The sequence below is a fragment of the Carettochelys insculpta genome, chromosome 6 (assembly GCF_033958435.1).
Source record: "Carettochelys insculpta isolate YL-2023 chromosome 6, ASM3395843v1, whole genome shotgun sequence".
Classification (NCBI taxonomy): Eukaryota; Metazoa; Chordata; order Testudines; family Carettochelyidae; genus Carettochelys; species Carettochelys insculpta.
The window spans coordinates 111,559,163-111,574,577 of record NC_134142.1 but is presented as its reverse complement, the minus strand read 5'-3'; the positions used below and the strand labels follow the sequence as shown (position 1 = coordinate 111,574,577).

Sequence of the window (15,415 nt, the reverse complement as noted above, 5' to 3'; positions counted from 1 at the left end):
TCCACTCTCCCTCCCACCCAGACCCCTGAACCTCAGCCCTCCTTTCTCCACCCCTCCTGCCTGTGACGCTGCAGTGGGGGGGAGGGGGCGGAAGGCAACATCATTGAGAGGGTTTTCTGTGTGCGCTTCCTACTTTTGTGTAGTGCCTGACTGATTTTCTGTGGGTCAGTGGCCCTCGACCCAAAAAAAGTTCTCCATCCCTACTCTTCACCTTTCATTAATACAGTCAACCCTTGAGTTACATAGGGGTTGCATTCCTACAAGTCCCACATAACTCAAATTTTCATGTAAATCAAGAGGAGATGGGAACCAGGCCAGCTCCCCTGGGCTTGCAGGACCCAGGAAACTGACCAGCCCAACAGGACTGGTCAGTTTCCTGGCTCCCAGAGAGGCAGGACAGGCTGCCCCCTAGTTCCAATCTCCCTGCTGCTTGCGGGATCCAGGAAACTGACCAGCTCAGGGGACCAGCTGCTGCCTGGTTCCCAGCTCCCCGCCCCTTGCGGGAACCAGGAAGCTGATCAGCCATAAGCTGGTCAGTTTTCTGGGTCCCACAAGTGGCCAGGAGACTGAAACAAGGCTGACCCATGGTTCCCAGCTCCCTGCCACTCCCCACAAGTCTGGGGAGAGAGGAACCAAACAGCAGCCTTATCTGGGGCTGCCACTGAGGGGCTGGGCTGAGAGCCCAGCTACTCCCCCAGCCGTGGGGTCTCTCTGTCCCGGCCGGAGACCTCATGGCTGGCTCTGCTGGCTGGGTGCTGCCCAGCCGGCTTCCAGCTGTAGGTCTCCTTGCCCACCAGCCAGGGACCTTATATGATCCAAATCGTTCATAAAAAACGGTGGAATCTTTGTCATGTTCAACAAAAGTAATTTCAATTCCAAGGTTTTGAGCAAGTCCAATTCTGGATCAAGTTGATCCAGGGTTTGCAGAGTGCTTCTTAGTTAAAGTTCTGCCACTCAGTCCCTAATTAGGATTTAAGAGCATTTCCACCACTCATTGTAAGTACAGGTGGCATACTTCCCACATCTGAAGAACACCCTCTTGGCCAAAACCACTTAATTTTTCCCAACAAAGATTTCCCAGCATCCTCCCCTCACAAGTAGTTATTTTAACCTATTCTTAGCCATTTCTGACTTTTGATGTTATGAAATTCGTTTATCTACAGTTGCGCACTACTCCAATCTGGAACATCTTTCCAATTTTTTGCTTGTAATGTAAAACCTATGCTCTTCCACGTGAAAGTAAAAGTTCATTGTTAATTTGAGGTGTCTGTGCTTTCAACCTAGAAGTCTGAAAATGAGTGCTCACAAAATGACTAAAGGGCAGGATAGTGATCAAAGTAGAGAATGATCAGTTAAAGCTCTTTAAACAATCTGGAACATTCTTCAAGTTACTTAAAAAGCTTGTAGGGGTGAAAATTTAGATTGTTTAATAAGCAGCAACAGTTTCATACGGAACAGCATGGAGGACTTGTCTTTTTTTGGCAACCAAAACATATGAAGGACCACAAAGAACCTGGATACAATTTTTCTCTTTTAGATCACAGGGTCCACCTTTTAGCATTAATGCTTGGCAGCAATTAACATCTAGCTACAGTAAACTTTCATATCTGGCAGTCCTGGGACTGGGAGGTTGACAGATATTCAAATATTCTGGATAAGGGAGAGGTATGCCTAGCAATACAGAACACTAAAGAAAAATAAGATTAGATATTGAACAAAAACATACGCAGAGTATTTCATTTACTAACAACAGTAGTATTGAACACAAAAAACTTTACTGTATTTGCTGTATGTGTTTGTATTTGCTTTCACTATACTGTACTTATGGAAAACGTAAGTAAAATTGACATGGTTAAAATGCTGGTTATCTGACAGTTCTGAATAATAGAATTCCGGATATGCAAGTTTACTGTATCTCACTAAGGAGGTTTTGCTGACAGCATTTATTAAAATATTAGATTTGCTTACATCTATAGGCTTAAACAATATAAAATCCACATGACAAAATATAATAGGACAGCTTTAAAAAAAAAAAAAAAAAAAAAAGTCAGATTTCACCTCTGCTCCTGTTCCCAAGAAAGCCACCCTCCATAGCCTGAGGGTAACAACCCGCTGGGCTTACCGCATAGGACATGACCAGGTTAATCATTCCTTCTTTGTCATCACCCTGCTTTCCACTCAGGCTATACCACTCATCCTCCACTTTTCCTTGTTTCAAAGATTCAGGAATAGTAATGTGCGTCCAGGCAATTCGGTCATCCATTGAAAAGGCTCGCTGAAGAGAATTAGAAAAAAAAAAATGTGATCAAATTCACAGCCTTTAAAAAAAAAATTCAATAGCATGATTCCTGGTTAATGTTCTTTGAATTTAACTCACATTTTACCTATTTCAATTTTAGGCCATCCTTTGCAATACAACTTTGGCAGCTGACACTGGACTGTTCAGCCAATACTCCCTGCAAATATTTTATTCCAGCAAGGATAATACCTTTCTGAAAAAACTATAGCTCTTCCATGTGTTGTCTGTTTCAAGAATCCTTCCTAAACAGTAAGAGCAAGGAACACCAAATTTGCCATGCAGCTTCCTCTTATCATAAGATAAACCAAGGTATAGGTTTGGATGTGCCAGGAAAATGGGATGTTCCTAGAATGTGGCTGTTTCTCATAAAACAGAAAGGGAATGCTCTTCTCTCTAATGACCACAAGGGGGCAGCAGAGGATATGAGATGCTGTGTAGTGAGCCTATTTCATTTGTATATTGAGAAACTGACCTAGTTAAATTTGTAACAGAGCCAGAGCCATGCTAGTCTATATACTATCAAAACAAAAAAGCAGTCAAGTAGCACTTTAAAGACTAACAACATTATTAGGTGAGCTTTCGTGGGACAGACCCACTTCTTCAGACCATAGCCATACCAGAAGAAGTGGGTCTGTCCCATGAAAGCTTACCTAATAAATTATTTTGTTAGTCTTTAAAGTGCTACTTGACTGCTTTTTATTTAAATTTGAAGTAAATCAGAGCTTTCTTAATGATTTCATACAGATGTCAAAATGTCAGGGAAGAGAATTAAATCTTGCTGAATTCTCCAGATGGAAAGCCCTGGAGATGATCAAATATCCACCATTGATCCTCTGGTTTCAATCCAGGGAGGAAGGACCTAAGCCATTTCAGCACATTTCTGTTGGTCTCTGCAGCTTCTTGAGATGAAGTATCTAGTACCAGAGATTCAGTAAAATAAGCATAGCTACCTCCTCATCTGTGAGCAGGTGATCACCCACAAGACAACACGTTATTTAAGTACCATGTCAAGTCTTGTACCCTGACAGAGAAATCCAGGGCAAAGAACAAATGGTTTTAGAGACTGTTAGTTTAATACTTTGTTCAAAACAGGGAAGACGGCGTATGAGGTCTCTTGTGTAAAGGGGACGGTTTCTTCATTGCTGGTCAGATTGTTTAGGTGGGGGTGAGCAATTCCCCTCAAAGAAGAGAATGTTGGCATCTATTCAATGAAAACTGGTATTCTAATCATAGACAGACTTCTAATACCACAGGCACATGTGCCAGGTGCAGAGAGGGACATTTTAGTCATAGTCACCAAGGGTAATAAGTACAAGCAGAAGGGAAGAGCTGGGAGGAAGAGTGATTCAACATGCAAGAATAAGGAGAAAACTATTGCTCCAGAGACTGTCTGATGTGAACCTGCGATTCTGGCTCAATGATGTAACAGGAACCCTTAAATGGAATAATTTCTTAATAATTCAAATTTGTCTCCAAAGATTATTCTACATTTAACTGATATATTGTCACCAAAATTCTTACATTTTGGATTAAAGCTTTAATCGGATTTGAAAAGTCTTGCAACAGTATCTCCCAATTATCTCAACAAGCAACCTATGTCTACTATCAATAAAGTGCAGAACTGAAGAATGTTAAACTACAGTACAATACTTGAGGAACTGAGTATTCAGAAACAACTAGATTTAAAAGCTAACTTAACCTTCTGACAACCTCTGTGTCATCCCTTCAGAACTCATACAATTGCTTTGGAATCTCAGCTCTTTTTAAAAAGACAGTCTCTCTCTGCCTCCAACGGTTGGAAAGAAATATGTAAGGCTGTGTCTACACGAGCCCAAAACTTCGAAATGGCCATTTCGAAGTTTACTCTGAAGTGCTGAAATACATATTCAGCGGCTCATCAGAATGCCGGCAGCCGTGGCACTTCGAAATAGATGTGGCTCGCAGCCGCGCTGCTCGCCCAGATGGGGCTCCTTTTCGAAAGGACCTCAGCAACTTTGAAATCCCCTTATTCCTAACTGCATGGCCATTTCGAAGTTTTGGGCTAGTGTAGATATAGCCTAAGACTGTGAGCCACCCACACAAAAAGAAACAAAATCCAAGTCACAGGAGGACAAGCAATGGCCTGCAGGCAACATGCAGCCACCCATAAATTGTTTCAGTCCAGCCCTCAAACTCCCACAGGGAAGCAGGATCTGGGGATTGCCCTGCTCCATGCATGGCTGTGGCTCTTCAGAGTCTCCAGAAGCAGTTATATATCTGCATTCTGGTTGGCTCCTACATGTAGGGGTAGCTAGTGGGCTCCGTGTGCTGCCCCACCACAATACCAATTGGCTGGGAATCAAAGCCAATAAGAGCTGCAGGGGCAATGCCTGCAGATGACAGGAAAGCACACAGAGCCACCTGGCGGCGCTTCCACATAGGAGCTGGCAAGAAGCGGGGACATGCTGCTGCTTCCAGGAACTACTTGAGAAGACAAACACAGCCTGGAGTTTGTACTTTGAGACAACCCCCAGCCTCAGCTCTGATCCCCCTCCCATCCTGTGAACCCTTCAGTCCCAGCCCAGAGCACACCCTGCACCCTAAACCCCTCATCTGTAATTCCACACCAGAGTCTGCACCACCATTTCCACTCCAAGCTCCCTGCTCCATCTCAGATCCCCCTTCCACAGTAAACTTCTAATTTCTGGCCCCACACCAGAGCCCACAGCCCCAACTGCAATTTTATGATCATTCATGGCCCTCTATTCAACTTCCATACACTGTTATGGCCCTCCAGGTGCAAGTATAAGTCACCAGGCTAGGTTTCCTCAGTCCAGCTTTGTAAGATTGCATCCCAACCTCAGTGCAGCCAATTAGAAATAAAAAAGTTCTAACCTCATCAAATATCTCAAGATAGAAGGAGTCCACACCGGGTGGAACAGTACACTGAATAACTTTGTTCCAGCGTGGGTTTTTGGCTCCATTGTGCGCTGTTGGAGTTTCATACACAGCATAACCAAGCCGTATCCGACAGTATGGATCCATGCGGGTCATACCGTAGTTCTTTGCCAGTTTTGCCTGGAAAGAAAACAAAAAGCAGATTAAGAAAAATAAGTTTACCATTTTCTCTTATTTCTCATGAGTGAAACAATGTATTAGTTGAGAAGATGTCTGTCATAATAGGAGGATACTGACTGGATCCACCTAAGAAAGATGTGAGCAGAGGCTCAAAGGAGAAAAGGAATCCTCAGGGGTAGGGCAATGCAGACTTAGGTCAGACATAGGAAATAAAATATTTCTAGTTCTGGAATAAGCCTTCCAAAGGAGGCTGTGAAATCACCATTCTAGAGCTGCACCTACTCTTGCATTCTTCTTTCAAAAGAGGAATGCAAATGAGGGAAATTGAAAATGCAAATAAGGTGCAGATTTACATATCTGGCACCTCATTTGCATATTCTTTCAAAAGAAAAGCCGTACAGACCTGGCTCTCTTGAAAGTAATCCCCATCTTCGAAAGACCCCTTCTTCCCATGAAAAAGGAAAGAAGGGTTCTTTCGAAGATGGGGTTTACTTTCAAAAGAGCCAAGTCTACACTGCCTTTCTTTCAAAAGAATATGCAGATGAGGTGTCATATGTAAATCTGCACCTCATTTGCATTTTCAATTTCCCTCATTTGCATGCCTCTTTTGAAAGAGGAATGCAAGTGCAGACACAGCCTAGGAGATTTTTAGTAACAGACTGGACAAACGCCAATCAAAACTAGTCTATGTTTACTTAGTCCTATCTTAATTTAGGGACTGGACTTGTCCTCAAAGTCCTATCCACCTCTGCATTTCTCTGAGGCTATGATTCTAGAATAAGCTATGCAACTGCTTAAATAAATGTTGCTAGCTCATATTATTTAAGGGCTGTCAATTTCAGTTAACACCTGCAAGTAACCAAAAACAAAATTAATGTGTTAGGGTTCCCCCCTCCCCAAAATATTAATCACACATCTCTGAATACGGAGGGAAGCACCTCCGAAGCTGAAGATAGGTCAGTTTTTCTAGCATGGGAGGGGGGAATTTATTTTATTTTATAAGGCCCTAGTAAGGTAGCCAGCATAAAAAAGTTAAATGAACGTCTCTAGGTTACTGATTTAAACCAATCCATCTTAGTAATATCTCAGAGTTTGTATAATAGCTGACATATGAAGTGTTGTTACACTTTTATCTGCTGTAAATTAATTCAGTGCTTAAAAATAAAAATTCACCCTCTGCACTGTATTAGAATCACATTGTGTTTATTTAGGCTATAGATTCCCCACGTAGGGACAATGAGAAAACCAGCAGCGGAGTCCAGATTTCATCTGTTGATTATAGCCTATGTTCCTCTGGCCTCTAAAAGGTAATCTGGAATTCCCCGTCACCACATAAAACTGTCACATACCTCATGCAATGCCTGAGCCTCATCTACTCTCAAGGGATTTTACGACAAGCTGATCAGATATGAGGCTCCTACATCTTGGTACAGCTGCATCTATGTCACACATCTTCTGCACACCCATGCACGTCAGGGACACGAAGAGGCATAATCCCAGATTGAAAGTGATTTTTACTGTACTGGTACAAACCACAGCTTTGCCAGTATATTTTTCCAAACATTAGGAGCACTTGCCTAGCATAATGTTTATATACTGATAAAGGATCTCACTCAGGCTTTGAAGCCAAACCACAATGTTTACACTGGTCATTGTTACTGAAAGATTATGAGAAAGTTTATTGTTAAAACATTTCCTTTTGGAATTTTTATATTACAAATTCATGCACAAAAATATGGCTAGTGTCTGGATGAAGGCTGAGTAGAAGTGCTCTTATAAGTATTCTTACAGATTAATAGCACTAGTCTCAAAGTATTTCCTCTTTTGTTCGCTGTCTGTCAATATGACCCTTTCAAATGCTTAAAAAACCTGTTCAGCAAAAAAATACCACATTACTCCAAAACTGAACATGTACAGAAATTATTTTCTGTGAAGCAGTAAAATATTTTATGACTCCAATAATGTCAAGGTGTTGTCTGGTAATTGTACCTCCTGATCTCTGGGCTCCTAGGCCCTTCCTATCTTACCTCAGTCTGCCCAAAAGGCTGTACCAAACACCATTTACCTTACTTGTGAGTTAGAAAATGCACAGACCCTTCAGAAATTCCTTTAATTGCTCCCTCTAACCTTCTGTGTTAAGTGCAAAAATATTCTCTTGTATCAGGGGCTATATTTCCAAAATATCCCCACTCCTAAATGGGGAGAGTTTATTTAACCAATACTATATAAAAAGATAGCTGTTGAATGATGGGAACACGGAAGTTTCCATTAGTAGGAAAGTTGAGAAGGTGAAGATTATACAGTAATTATCCACAGAATGTCCCTGGAACACCAAAAACTTCCCACTTTGAATATAAACACATTTTAAATAATACAATGGGAGAGGTATTGTACTGATTGTAATATATATCACAGATTCAGACTTGTATGGCTGGAAAAAAATCTCAAGAGATATTAGAGTTCAGCCCCAACAGCACTAAGGTAGGACCAATATTATAAGCTTCAGTTACAGTGAAAAGAGTATGGAAAAAAAGCTTTTGGGTAAAAGACATTATGGAGCCTGCTGCTCCTGACGGTTCAGTAACCCAGTGACTAAAGCATGTCCTTTCAATCACTGTAGGTGGTCTAAATAGTAAATACTAATACGAGACGTTTTAAATAGAAAAACTGTAGTACTATGCATAACAGTTAATATTGTGAAATTTAGTATGTAAACACTAGTGGGGACTGTGCGTGCAGGTCCTATTTCATAATGACACACCAATACGCAGATCCACTAGCTGGAAAGCATGGATAAAGCTGCAAGATTGTTCTCATTGCCCATATCAAATTAGCATAACAACAGCTTCAATTTAAGCACCAGATCTCACGTGGCCAGTGGTGGAAGACGTAAGAGATCAACAAATATATTAGAGGGGTAAAAATCATACCTGTACTACAGTGATGCTGAGTCTGCCCACTGTACCCATTGGTCCGCCATACTGTAACTGCTGAGCTGCCTGTGCATCCAATTGGATCTGCTGCTGCTGCTGTGTTGGGGTGATACGAAGGAAATCCTGAGGAAGCTCACCAATAAACACCTGTGGGGGGTGGGGGGAGGAAATCAGATGCTAATTTATAGCTCATTTCCACTAGTAAAAGGTTCTGTAACAAGAAAAGAAAGGAGAACTTAAAGAAATGGTCATGGTTTTATTTAATTTTGTTGTCATGAACAAAGTGACAAATTTGCATGAGCTATCCTGAGGAGAAACATTTTAAGAGAGCTTGCTTTTAAATGAAGACCGAAGGAAAGGTGCTACGGTAATACAAATAGTATCCCCTAAAAGGCCTAGTCTAGGCCACCATTATACTAGCTACTTCACAAACTCAGAACAAAAAACAAACAAAAAGCAGCAGCTGCCCCAATCAGCTTACAATCTAAATGAAAGTGGAGACAACCAATGGGGGAAATGTAAGAAAAGGAGATAATACTGATCAGAGGGATAGGCAGCGGTGACTGGACACCATTAACCTACACATCGCCAAGTTTTTTGTAGCCATAACAGCAAAGGGTTTTGGAGGTGGGATTTAAAGGTGGATAATGAGGTAGTTCTGCAGATATTTACAAAGAGCATCTCCCAGAAATGTGGAACAGCCGCAGAGAGTTTATCTGAAAAATTAACAAGTGGGCAATGGAGGCTGACATTGTGCACTGAACAGATGCTAGGCTGAATAGCTAAAAGGCAAATTACGGATGATAGGTAAAGCATCAAGGGCTTTAAAAGTGAAGCTAGGTAACTTGTTTGATGTGAGAGAGAAGGGTAGTTTGTAAAGGGATTCCAAGAGAGAAATGATAAAGAAAGGAGTAGAAAGTTTTCTGCGGCAGTATTCTTAAGATTACTTTTGTCAAGGTCTGAGAGAAAACTACTACTGCAGTAACCAAGATGAGGGAGGATGAGTTTTATTTGCATGGATGAAAGAACAGCTACAACCGCAGTGATGTTATGCAAAAAGTTTTAAGATATAGTCATAGTCATAAAGAGAATTAGGTAATCTCATCCACAAACTAAATTCAACCGAGATAAAATGTAGAGAGAGGAGAAGGCAATGAACAGAACAAAGCCCTGTGGGACCCCCACCCCCCGCGACCAGAAAGCTGATGAAAGGGGAAATGAGGAGGAGCCTTCACAGGACACAAAAAAGAAGCAATTGGAGAGGTAGGAGTAAAAACAGATGCCAAAAGAGGGCAAGTGTCACTGGAGATCAGAGGGGGACTAGGATGAATTTGGAAGAGATTAATTTTGAACTACAGTTGTACAAAATGCTCATTCACCTCAGAGATGGAAAAGAAGGGACAGCAGTTGAAAAGACTAGTGGAGTCAAGGGTGAATTTTAAGATGAAAGACTATAGCATGTCTGTATTGTAAGCGAAAAAGAATCAGAGAACAGCCAGCCTATGTCTACACAGCAATGTTATTCCTGAATAAGCTACTCTGGGGCCGTGTCTACACTAGCCCCAAACTTCGAAATGGCCACTTCGAAGTTTCCTAATGAAGCGCTGAAATGCCTATTCAGCACTTCATTAGCATGAGGGCGGCCACGGCACTTCGAAATTCACGCGCCTCGCCGCCGCGCGGCTCGTCCCGACGGGGCTCCTTTTCGAAAGGACCCTGCCTACTTCGAAGTCCCCTTATTCCCAGGAGCAGATGGGAATAAGGGGACTTCGAAGTCGGCGTGGTCCTTTCGAAAAGGAGCCCCATTGGGACGAGCCGCGCGGCAGCGAGGCGCGTGAATTTCGAAGTGCCGCGGCCGCCCACATGCTAATGAAGTGCTGAATATGCATTTCAGCACTTCATTAGTAAACTTTGAAATGGCCATTTGCGTGGCCATTTCGAAGTTTGGGGCTAGTGTAGACGTAGCCTGGAAGAGGTATTCTGGAATAGCTTTTTCTGAAATAGCACAGCTACACATGAAATGCAATTGGAAATAGCACACAGCTATTTAGAAATACAGGGTCTACACACAATAGAACCACTAGATGCACTGTGGCTTATTTCAAAATAGACTCTATTCCATGTCTACACAGCCCCTAGCGGTTGCACTGCGTAGGCACTCGGCCATTTTGAAATAGCTGCTGCTATTTTGAAATAGCTTTGCTGTGTAGATACACCCCAAGAGATTTACGTCAGAGCTACATCACAGATTATACTGGTGGTCACCTCTGAGCAACACATATACCAACCTAAATCCACTTTCCATGCCCACTGTTCCCCCCGATCTTTTCCATCCATGTGCAGAATACATTTTTACGTGAGGAGGCATGTGTAAAAGTGTTTCTATTGGTGCACAAAACAATGGTAGGAACTGTGCTAGTCAGGTAGCCAGCATTTGAATTTCTCTTGAGCAGCTGAAAAAGAAAACAGCTTAATGGAAACAATGTACACTTGCCACGTAGATAGCACTGAATGAATTAGAGAGCTTCTCTCCCCAACATAATCCATCTACCAACAGTTGTTAGCTAATTACAACAATGGCAGAAACTCTTCCAAACGCATAGTAGCATCTTCACCATGGTGCAGCTGCGCTGCCATAACTCTGTGAAAACAAGCAGTAAAAATAATGGGAGGAGATAACAATGGGTTCAAAAGAGTTCAGAAAATGAGATGAGGCTTTTGGAGCACGTGGGAGTATAAGAGGAAAGCCTATGAAAGGCTGTAACAGGGGAGAGGCAGGCCAGAGTTGTAGGTGAGAAGGAAAAGATTACATCCTCTTTTGTCAATAATATGGCTCTCATCCTGCTATATGATGTGCAAACATTCCCTAATATTTCAGTAACATGGCAGGAACTCTGATAACAACTAAACTCTCTCAGTATTACCATACCCCAATCAGGGTTGTGCCTCATCATGCGATGTTCTATACAAATATAAATCCATACCCTAAAATGTGATCCTTGCTTACAGTGAAGTCTGGTATAAACCTGGAGGTGAGGAGAGACTATTTCAAAATAACTCATAGGAATAACCACCAACGTGGGTGAAGTCATAAGAACTGACTTCAATTTTGGGATGGAGGAGGAGGAGGAGGAGGTGGAAATTTTCATTTTCAATCAAGTCCTAACTCAGAGAAAGTTGTGTCAAAATTATAAATAAATACTCAGAACAAAGAAAACATTAAATATCTTGACTAAACTGTTAAAGTATCCCATTTTGGGTAACTAGTCCAATAAGTAAATGGAAAAACAAAGTGAATAGAAATGGTGCAGCAGGTCAGGGCTCAAATGTATATTGATAAAGCTAAGGCTTAGGATGACTATCAGGTTATCCATCCACATGCTCCCAGTACAGGTCAAGAACTGCAGAACACAAATGTAGTATTTAAAATCTCCTGTAAAGGCACCTCAAATGCCAGCATTAATTGATGAATATTATAGTCAGTGTTGGTTTCAGTTAATAAACCTTATACAATCAACATTGAGTTCAGGCATCACACAAAACAAAGCCAACCAAAACAACTGTCCCATTGTCCTGTCTCTTGTATTGTAAAAGTTTTAAATGCTCAGTTTGAGGATTTACTCCTATCATTTAAGGCCCACATGTGACAGCTGCTTCTTTTCTGAATCCATCCTGAAATATATGAAGAATAGTGTACTTCAAATACTTGTTTAGCTAGCAATGTAAGAATAGATAACCCATTTTAAACATTTACATAATTGCTATCTGCCCTTACCACAACAATATGGAAGTTCACGACCTAGCTCCAGAGCCAAATTTTTCTTGCACTACAAGCCTTCAACAAGGTGTAAAATTTGTAAAGCACCATTAATTACATCAGACCCTGGAGTGTACATGAGGAAAGATAGCAGAGTTAGTCGTATCTTCAAAAACAAGAAGTCTTGTGGCACCTTATAGATTAAACAGATATTTTGGAGCATAAGATTTGTGGGCAAAGACCCACTTTGTCAAATGCATGAAGTGGGTGTTTGCCCATGAAAGCTTGTGCTCCTAACAATGGCTCCACCTGAAATGAACAGTACTGTCACAGTAAGAGTACTATCGCTGATATAATTAGTTACTTTAAGACACATTTGCTTTACCCTGTCATAAGTTTACTTTTATCGGCATTAGCCTGATTTTAGAAATCAAGACTGACATGGTAACAAGTTTACTTAACGTTCAAACATCCAAGTCTATTCCCATTACTCACTACTCAGTTCAGCTTTCAATTTAAAATCTGAAACCACCACCTTTTAAAGTACCCAGCTGTACAGTCTAAAAATTTCCCCATCACCATGCAACAGGAAAACTTAAATATTGCTAGCTTTTTGGTTTTAAGGTGGGGCTAGTATTAACAGATTCCATTAAAAAGAAATCAGCACTAGAGGGCACGATCTCAAAGTCTTTCACTACATGTCAGAGTAGAGTAACATGATATTTGCCCTCAATTCCAGCCCATCAAACCAAATGGGGGGGGGGAAAACTTCTTAGCGACTAGAGCAAGCTACCAAAGAAACTGAAGGCCTATAGCCTTCAAATATTTTGACTGATATAAAAAAAAAAAACTGCTTTAAGGCCATGGCTTCACTACCCCTCCCTTTCGGAAATTACAGCTGTTTGAAAATGCAAATGAGGCACTGATGAATATTCAGCGCCTCATTTGCATAATGGCAACCACCCGGCCCATCAAAAGTGCCGATTTCAAAATAAAAATAACTGTGTAGCTGGCTTCCTTCAAAAGGGTGTCCTGATTTCAAAAGCACCCTTCTTCCCAAAAGCTTCAAATTTTTTCCATCATCTCCTTCCTCTCCATGCTTCCCCCAGTATCACTACAAGGCACAGTTAAGGTTGCTCACGCACTTTACAAGAGTAGTATTTGTAGGCTTGAAAATGCCTAGAAATACACTTTCTCTTCTCCTTTGTGAAATCCAGAACCAAGATCAGGCCCTGAAAAAAAAAACAACCGTTGCAGCTTCTGCTGCCCTTCTGACCTAGACAGGAAACCCTCACTGTCCTCTTGGATCAGCTGTCCCTGTTATATGCTAGGAAGCCCCAACCAGAAGTGGACACCCCCTGCTCCCAATGAGTGGGTAGGCTGGGAAATCTGAAAGCTCTCCCCTGCCCCCCATCTCTGGCTCCTGTAACACAAGAGGGGGAAGCACAATAAGTTTCCCTGTAAATCCACATCTTTGAATTTACTTAAAACAGCAGATCCCATAATAATCTCCATTTTTAAGGGTTACCTCTTCCATTTATAAAAATCAAGATGTTTGCATTTCACCTTCTGAACTACACTGTTTAAGAGATGTGGTAACATTCAGTGCACTACATGCTTTACCAGCAAGTTGTTGACTACAAGATCTTCTCTGTTGTCCTCTTGGCACAGACTTGCACATTTTCTGCATTCATCTCAAATTGTTTGGATTTATACAATGCTTCTCTTTGATACAAAGATTTTCAGAGAGTGTTTGTTTCCCCACAATGAAAATACACAGGTAGAATGTTGCTCACATTGTACTTTTAAGCCAGTTCCCAAACAGGATGCACAGTATGGAGTACTAGTCAGAAAACAGTAACAGAAGTCGAAAGGAATCAGAAAAGGAATCGGTAAACACCTATGATTTTAATTTCTAGATTAAAAATGCAGAGCAAATAAAATCTACATGAATACCGTCTCATTCAGAAATTAATGCTTCTTACTGACTTCAGTTTATTCTCAAAATTGAGCTGATCAGTAGAGTAAACTCAACTGTCTGCAAAACGGCATTAGTAAAGAATGGTCATGTATTAATACAGATTTTCTAGAACTTTAAGATCTACTTTACAGATTTCTAACAACTAAATATACTTTCATATTTGAAGTGAATAAGATTTTCTTCATTAAGGTGTACTACTCGACTTAAAAAATGGGTGGCACATTTCAATTTCAGAGTTGGCTATAAAGAATTGTAAGTGAAATAACTATGAAAGCACACTTCTGAAACTTGGATACCCTAAATAGCGATCTGGGCCTTATTTTAGCTGTCTATGGATTCATTTAAAAAACAAGCAATCCTGTGGCACCATAAAAACTAAGATTTTCTTTGAGCGTAAGCTTTGTGGGCAAAAACTGACATTCACCCTGACTGAATCGGCCTCATTAGCACTGGCCCTCCGCTTGACATGGTAACTCCCTTCTTTTCACGTGCTAATATATTTATGCTTGCCTCTAATTTCCACTCCATGCATCTGACAAAGTGTTCTTTTTGTCCATGAAAGCTTATGCCCAAATAAATCTGTTTAAGGGGTCACTGGACTCATTTGTATGTATACAGACTAACACAACTACTCCTCATATGGATTCTTTGAACCAAAACTGGGGATTTGGGCACACAACTTTGAAAGCTGGTCCTAAAACCTGCAATATACTTGCTAGTGTCTTATTTGATGTTCATGCTACATAAATGGAAAGAATCATATATTTGACATGTTGCCACAACTGGAAAATAGAGCCTTCTAATTACTCACATAATCTTGTGCCAGGGCTTCACATGTCCTTTGCCCACTGACAGAATTCAGATCATATATTAGAAAGTAATCACTCTGTCACTCACACACAAAATTACGTTGTTGCTTTTGGATTTCCCACCTGGTTTTATAGACATCAGGAGAGACAAGTACCTAAAGAAGAGCTATGGATTAGAAGCCACAGAACCAAAAAAAGAATCATGCCTGAGAAATCCACTCAAAACAATGTGCATTCAGTATTCTGCTTGGACCCATTTCTCAGAATTCAATAAACTGTTTATTCATCATGCAAGATCCTTCTTTTAAAGGATATGGTTGAGGTATAAAGACAATTTAGCAAAAAGGAAGAATCACATATTAGTAACTGGAGTTCAGAATATATTGGCCTCAGAGACCCCACTGATTTCCCTCTTTATTGTTAAATGTTTGGCAATTTTTTTTAAAACATCTTTTATGAAGTGTGATACAGTTAATATAATTCAAAGTGACTGTTGCTCCAACCATTAAGGAAAAAAAATCAAAGTTTTTTACTGTCTAAAATCATAACACAATTCAGTAGCACATTTACATCTACAAA

General features: G+C 40.9%; 1 protein-coding gene across 3 annotated transcripts in view; it reads right to left on the bottom strand.

Annotated features, from left to right (window-relative positions):
- Positions 1-15,415, bottom strand: part of TOLLIP (toll interacting protein) — a 45,466-nt gene that overhangs the window by 20,549 nt on the left and 9,502 nt on the right. For all 3 annotated transcript variants that reach the window (XM_074997837.1, XM_074997838.1, XM_074997839.1), the window contains exons 2-4: positions 8,287-8,436; positions 5,174-5,356; positions 2,123-2,275 (exon numbers count right to left, since the gene is read on the bottom strand). In XM_074997837.1, coding sequence (XP_074853938.1) covers positions 2,123-2,275; positions 5,174-5,356; positions 8,287-8,436 — 486 coding nt within the window. The remainder of the gene's footprint in view (positions 1-2,122; positions 2,276-5,173; positions 5,357-8,286; positions 8,437-15,415) is intronic.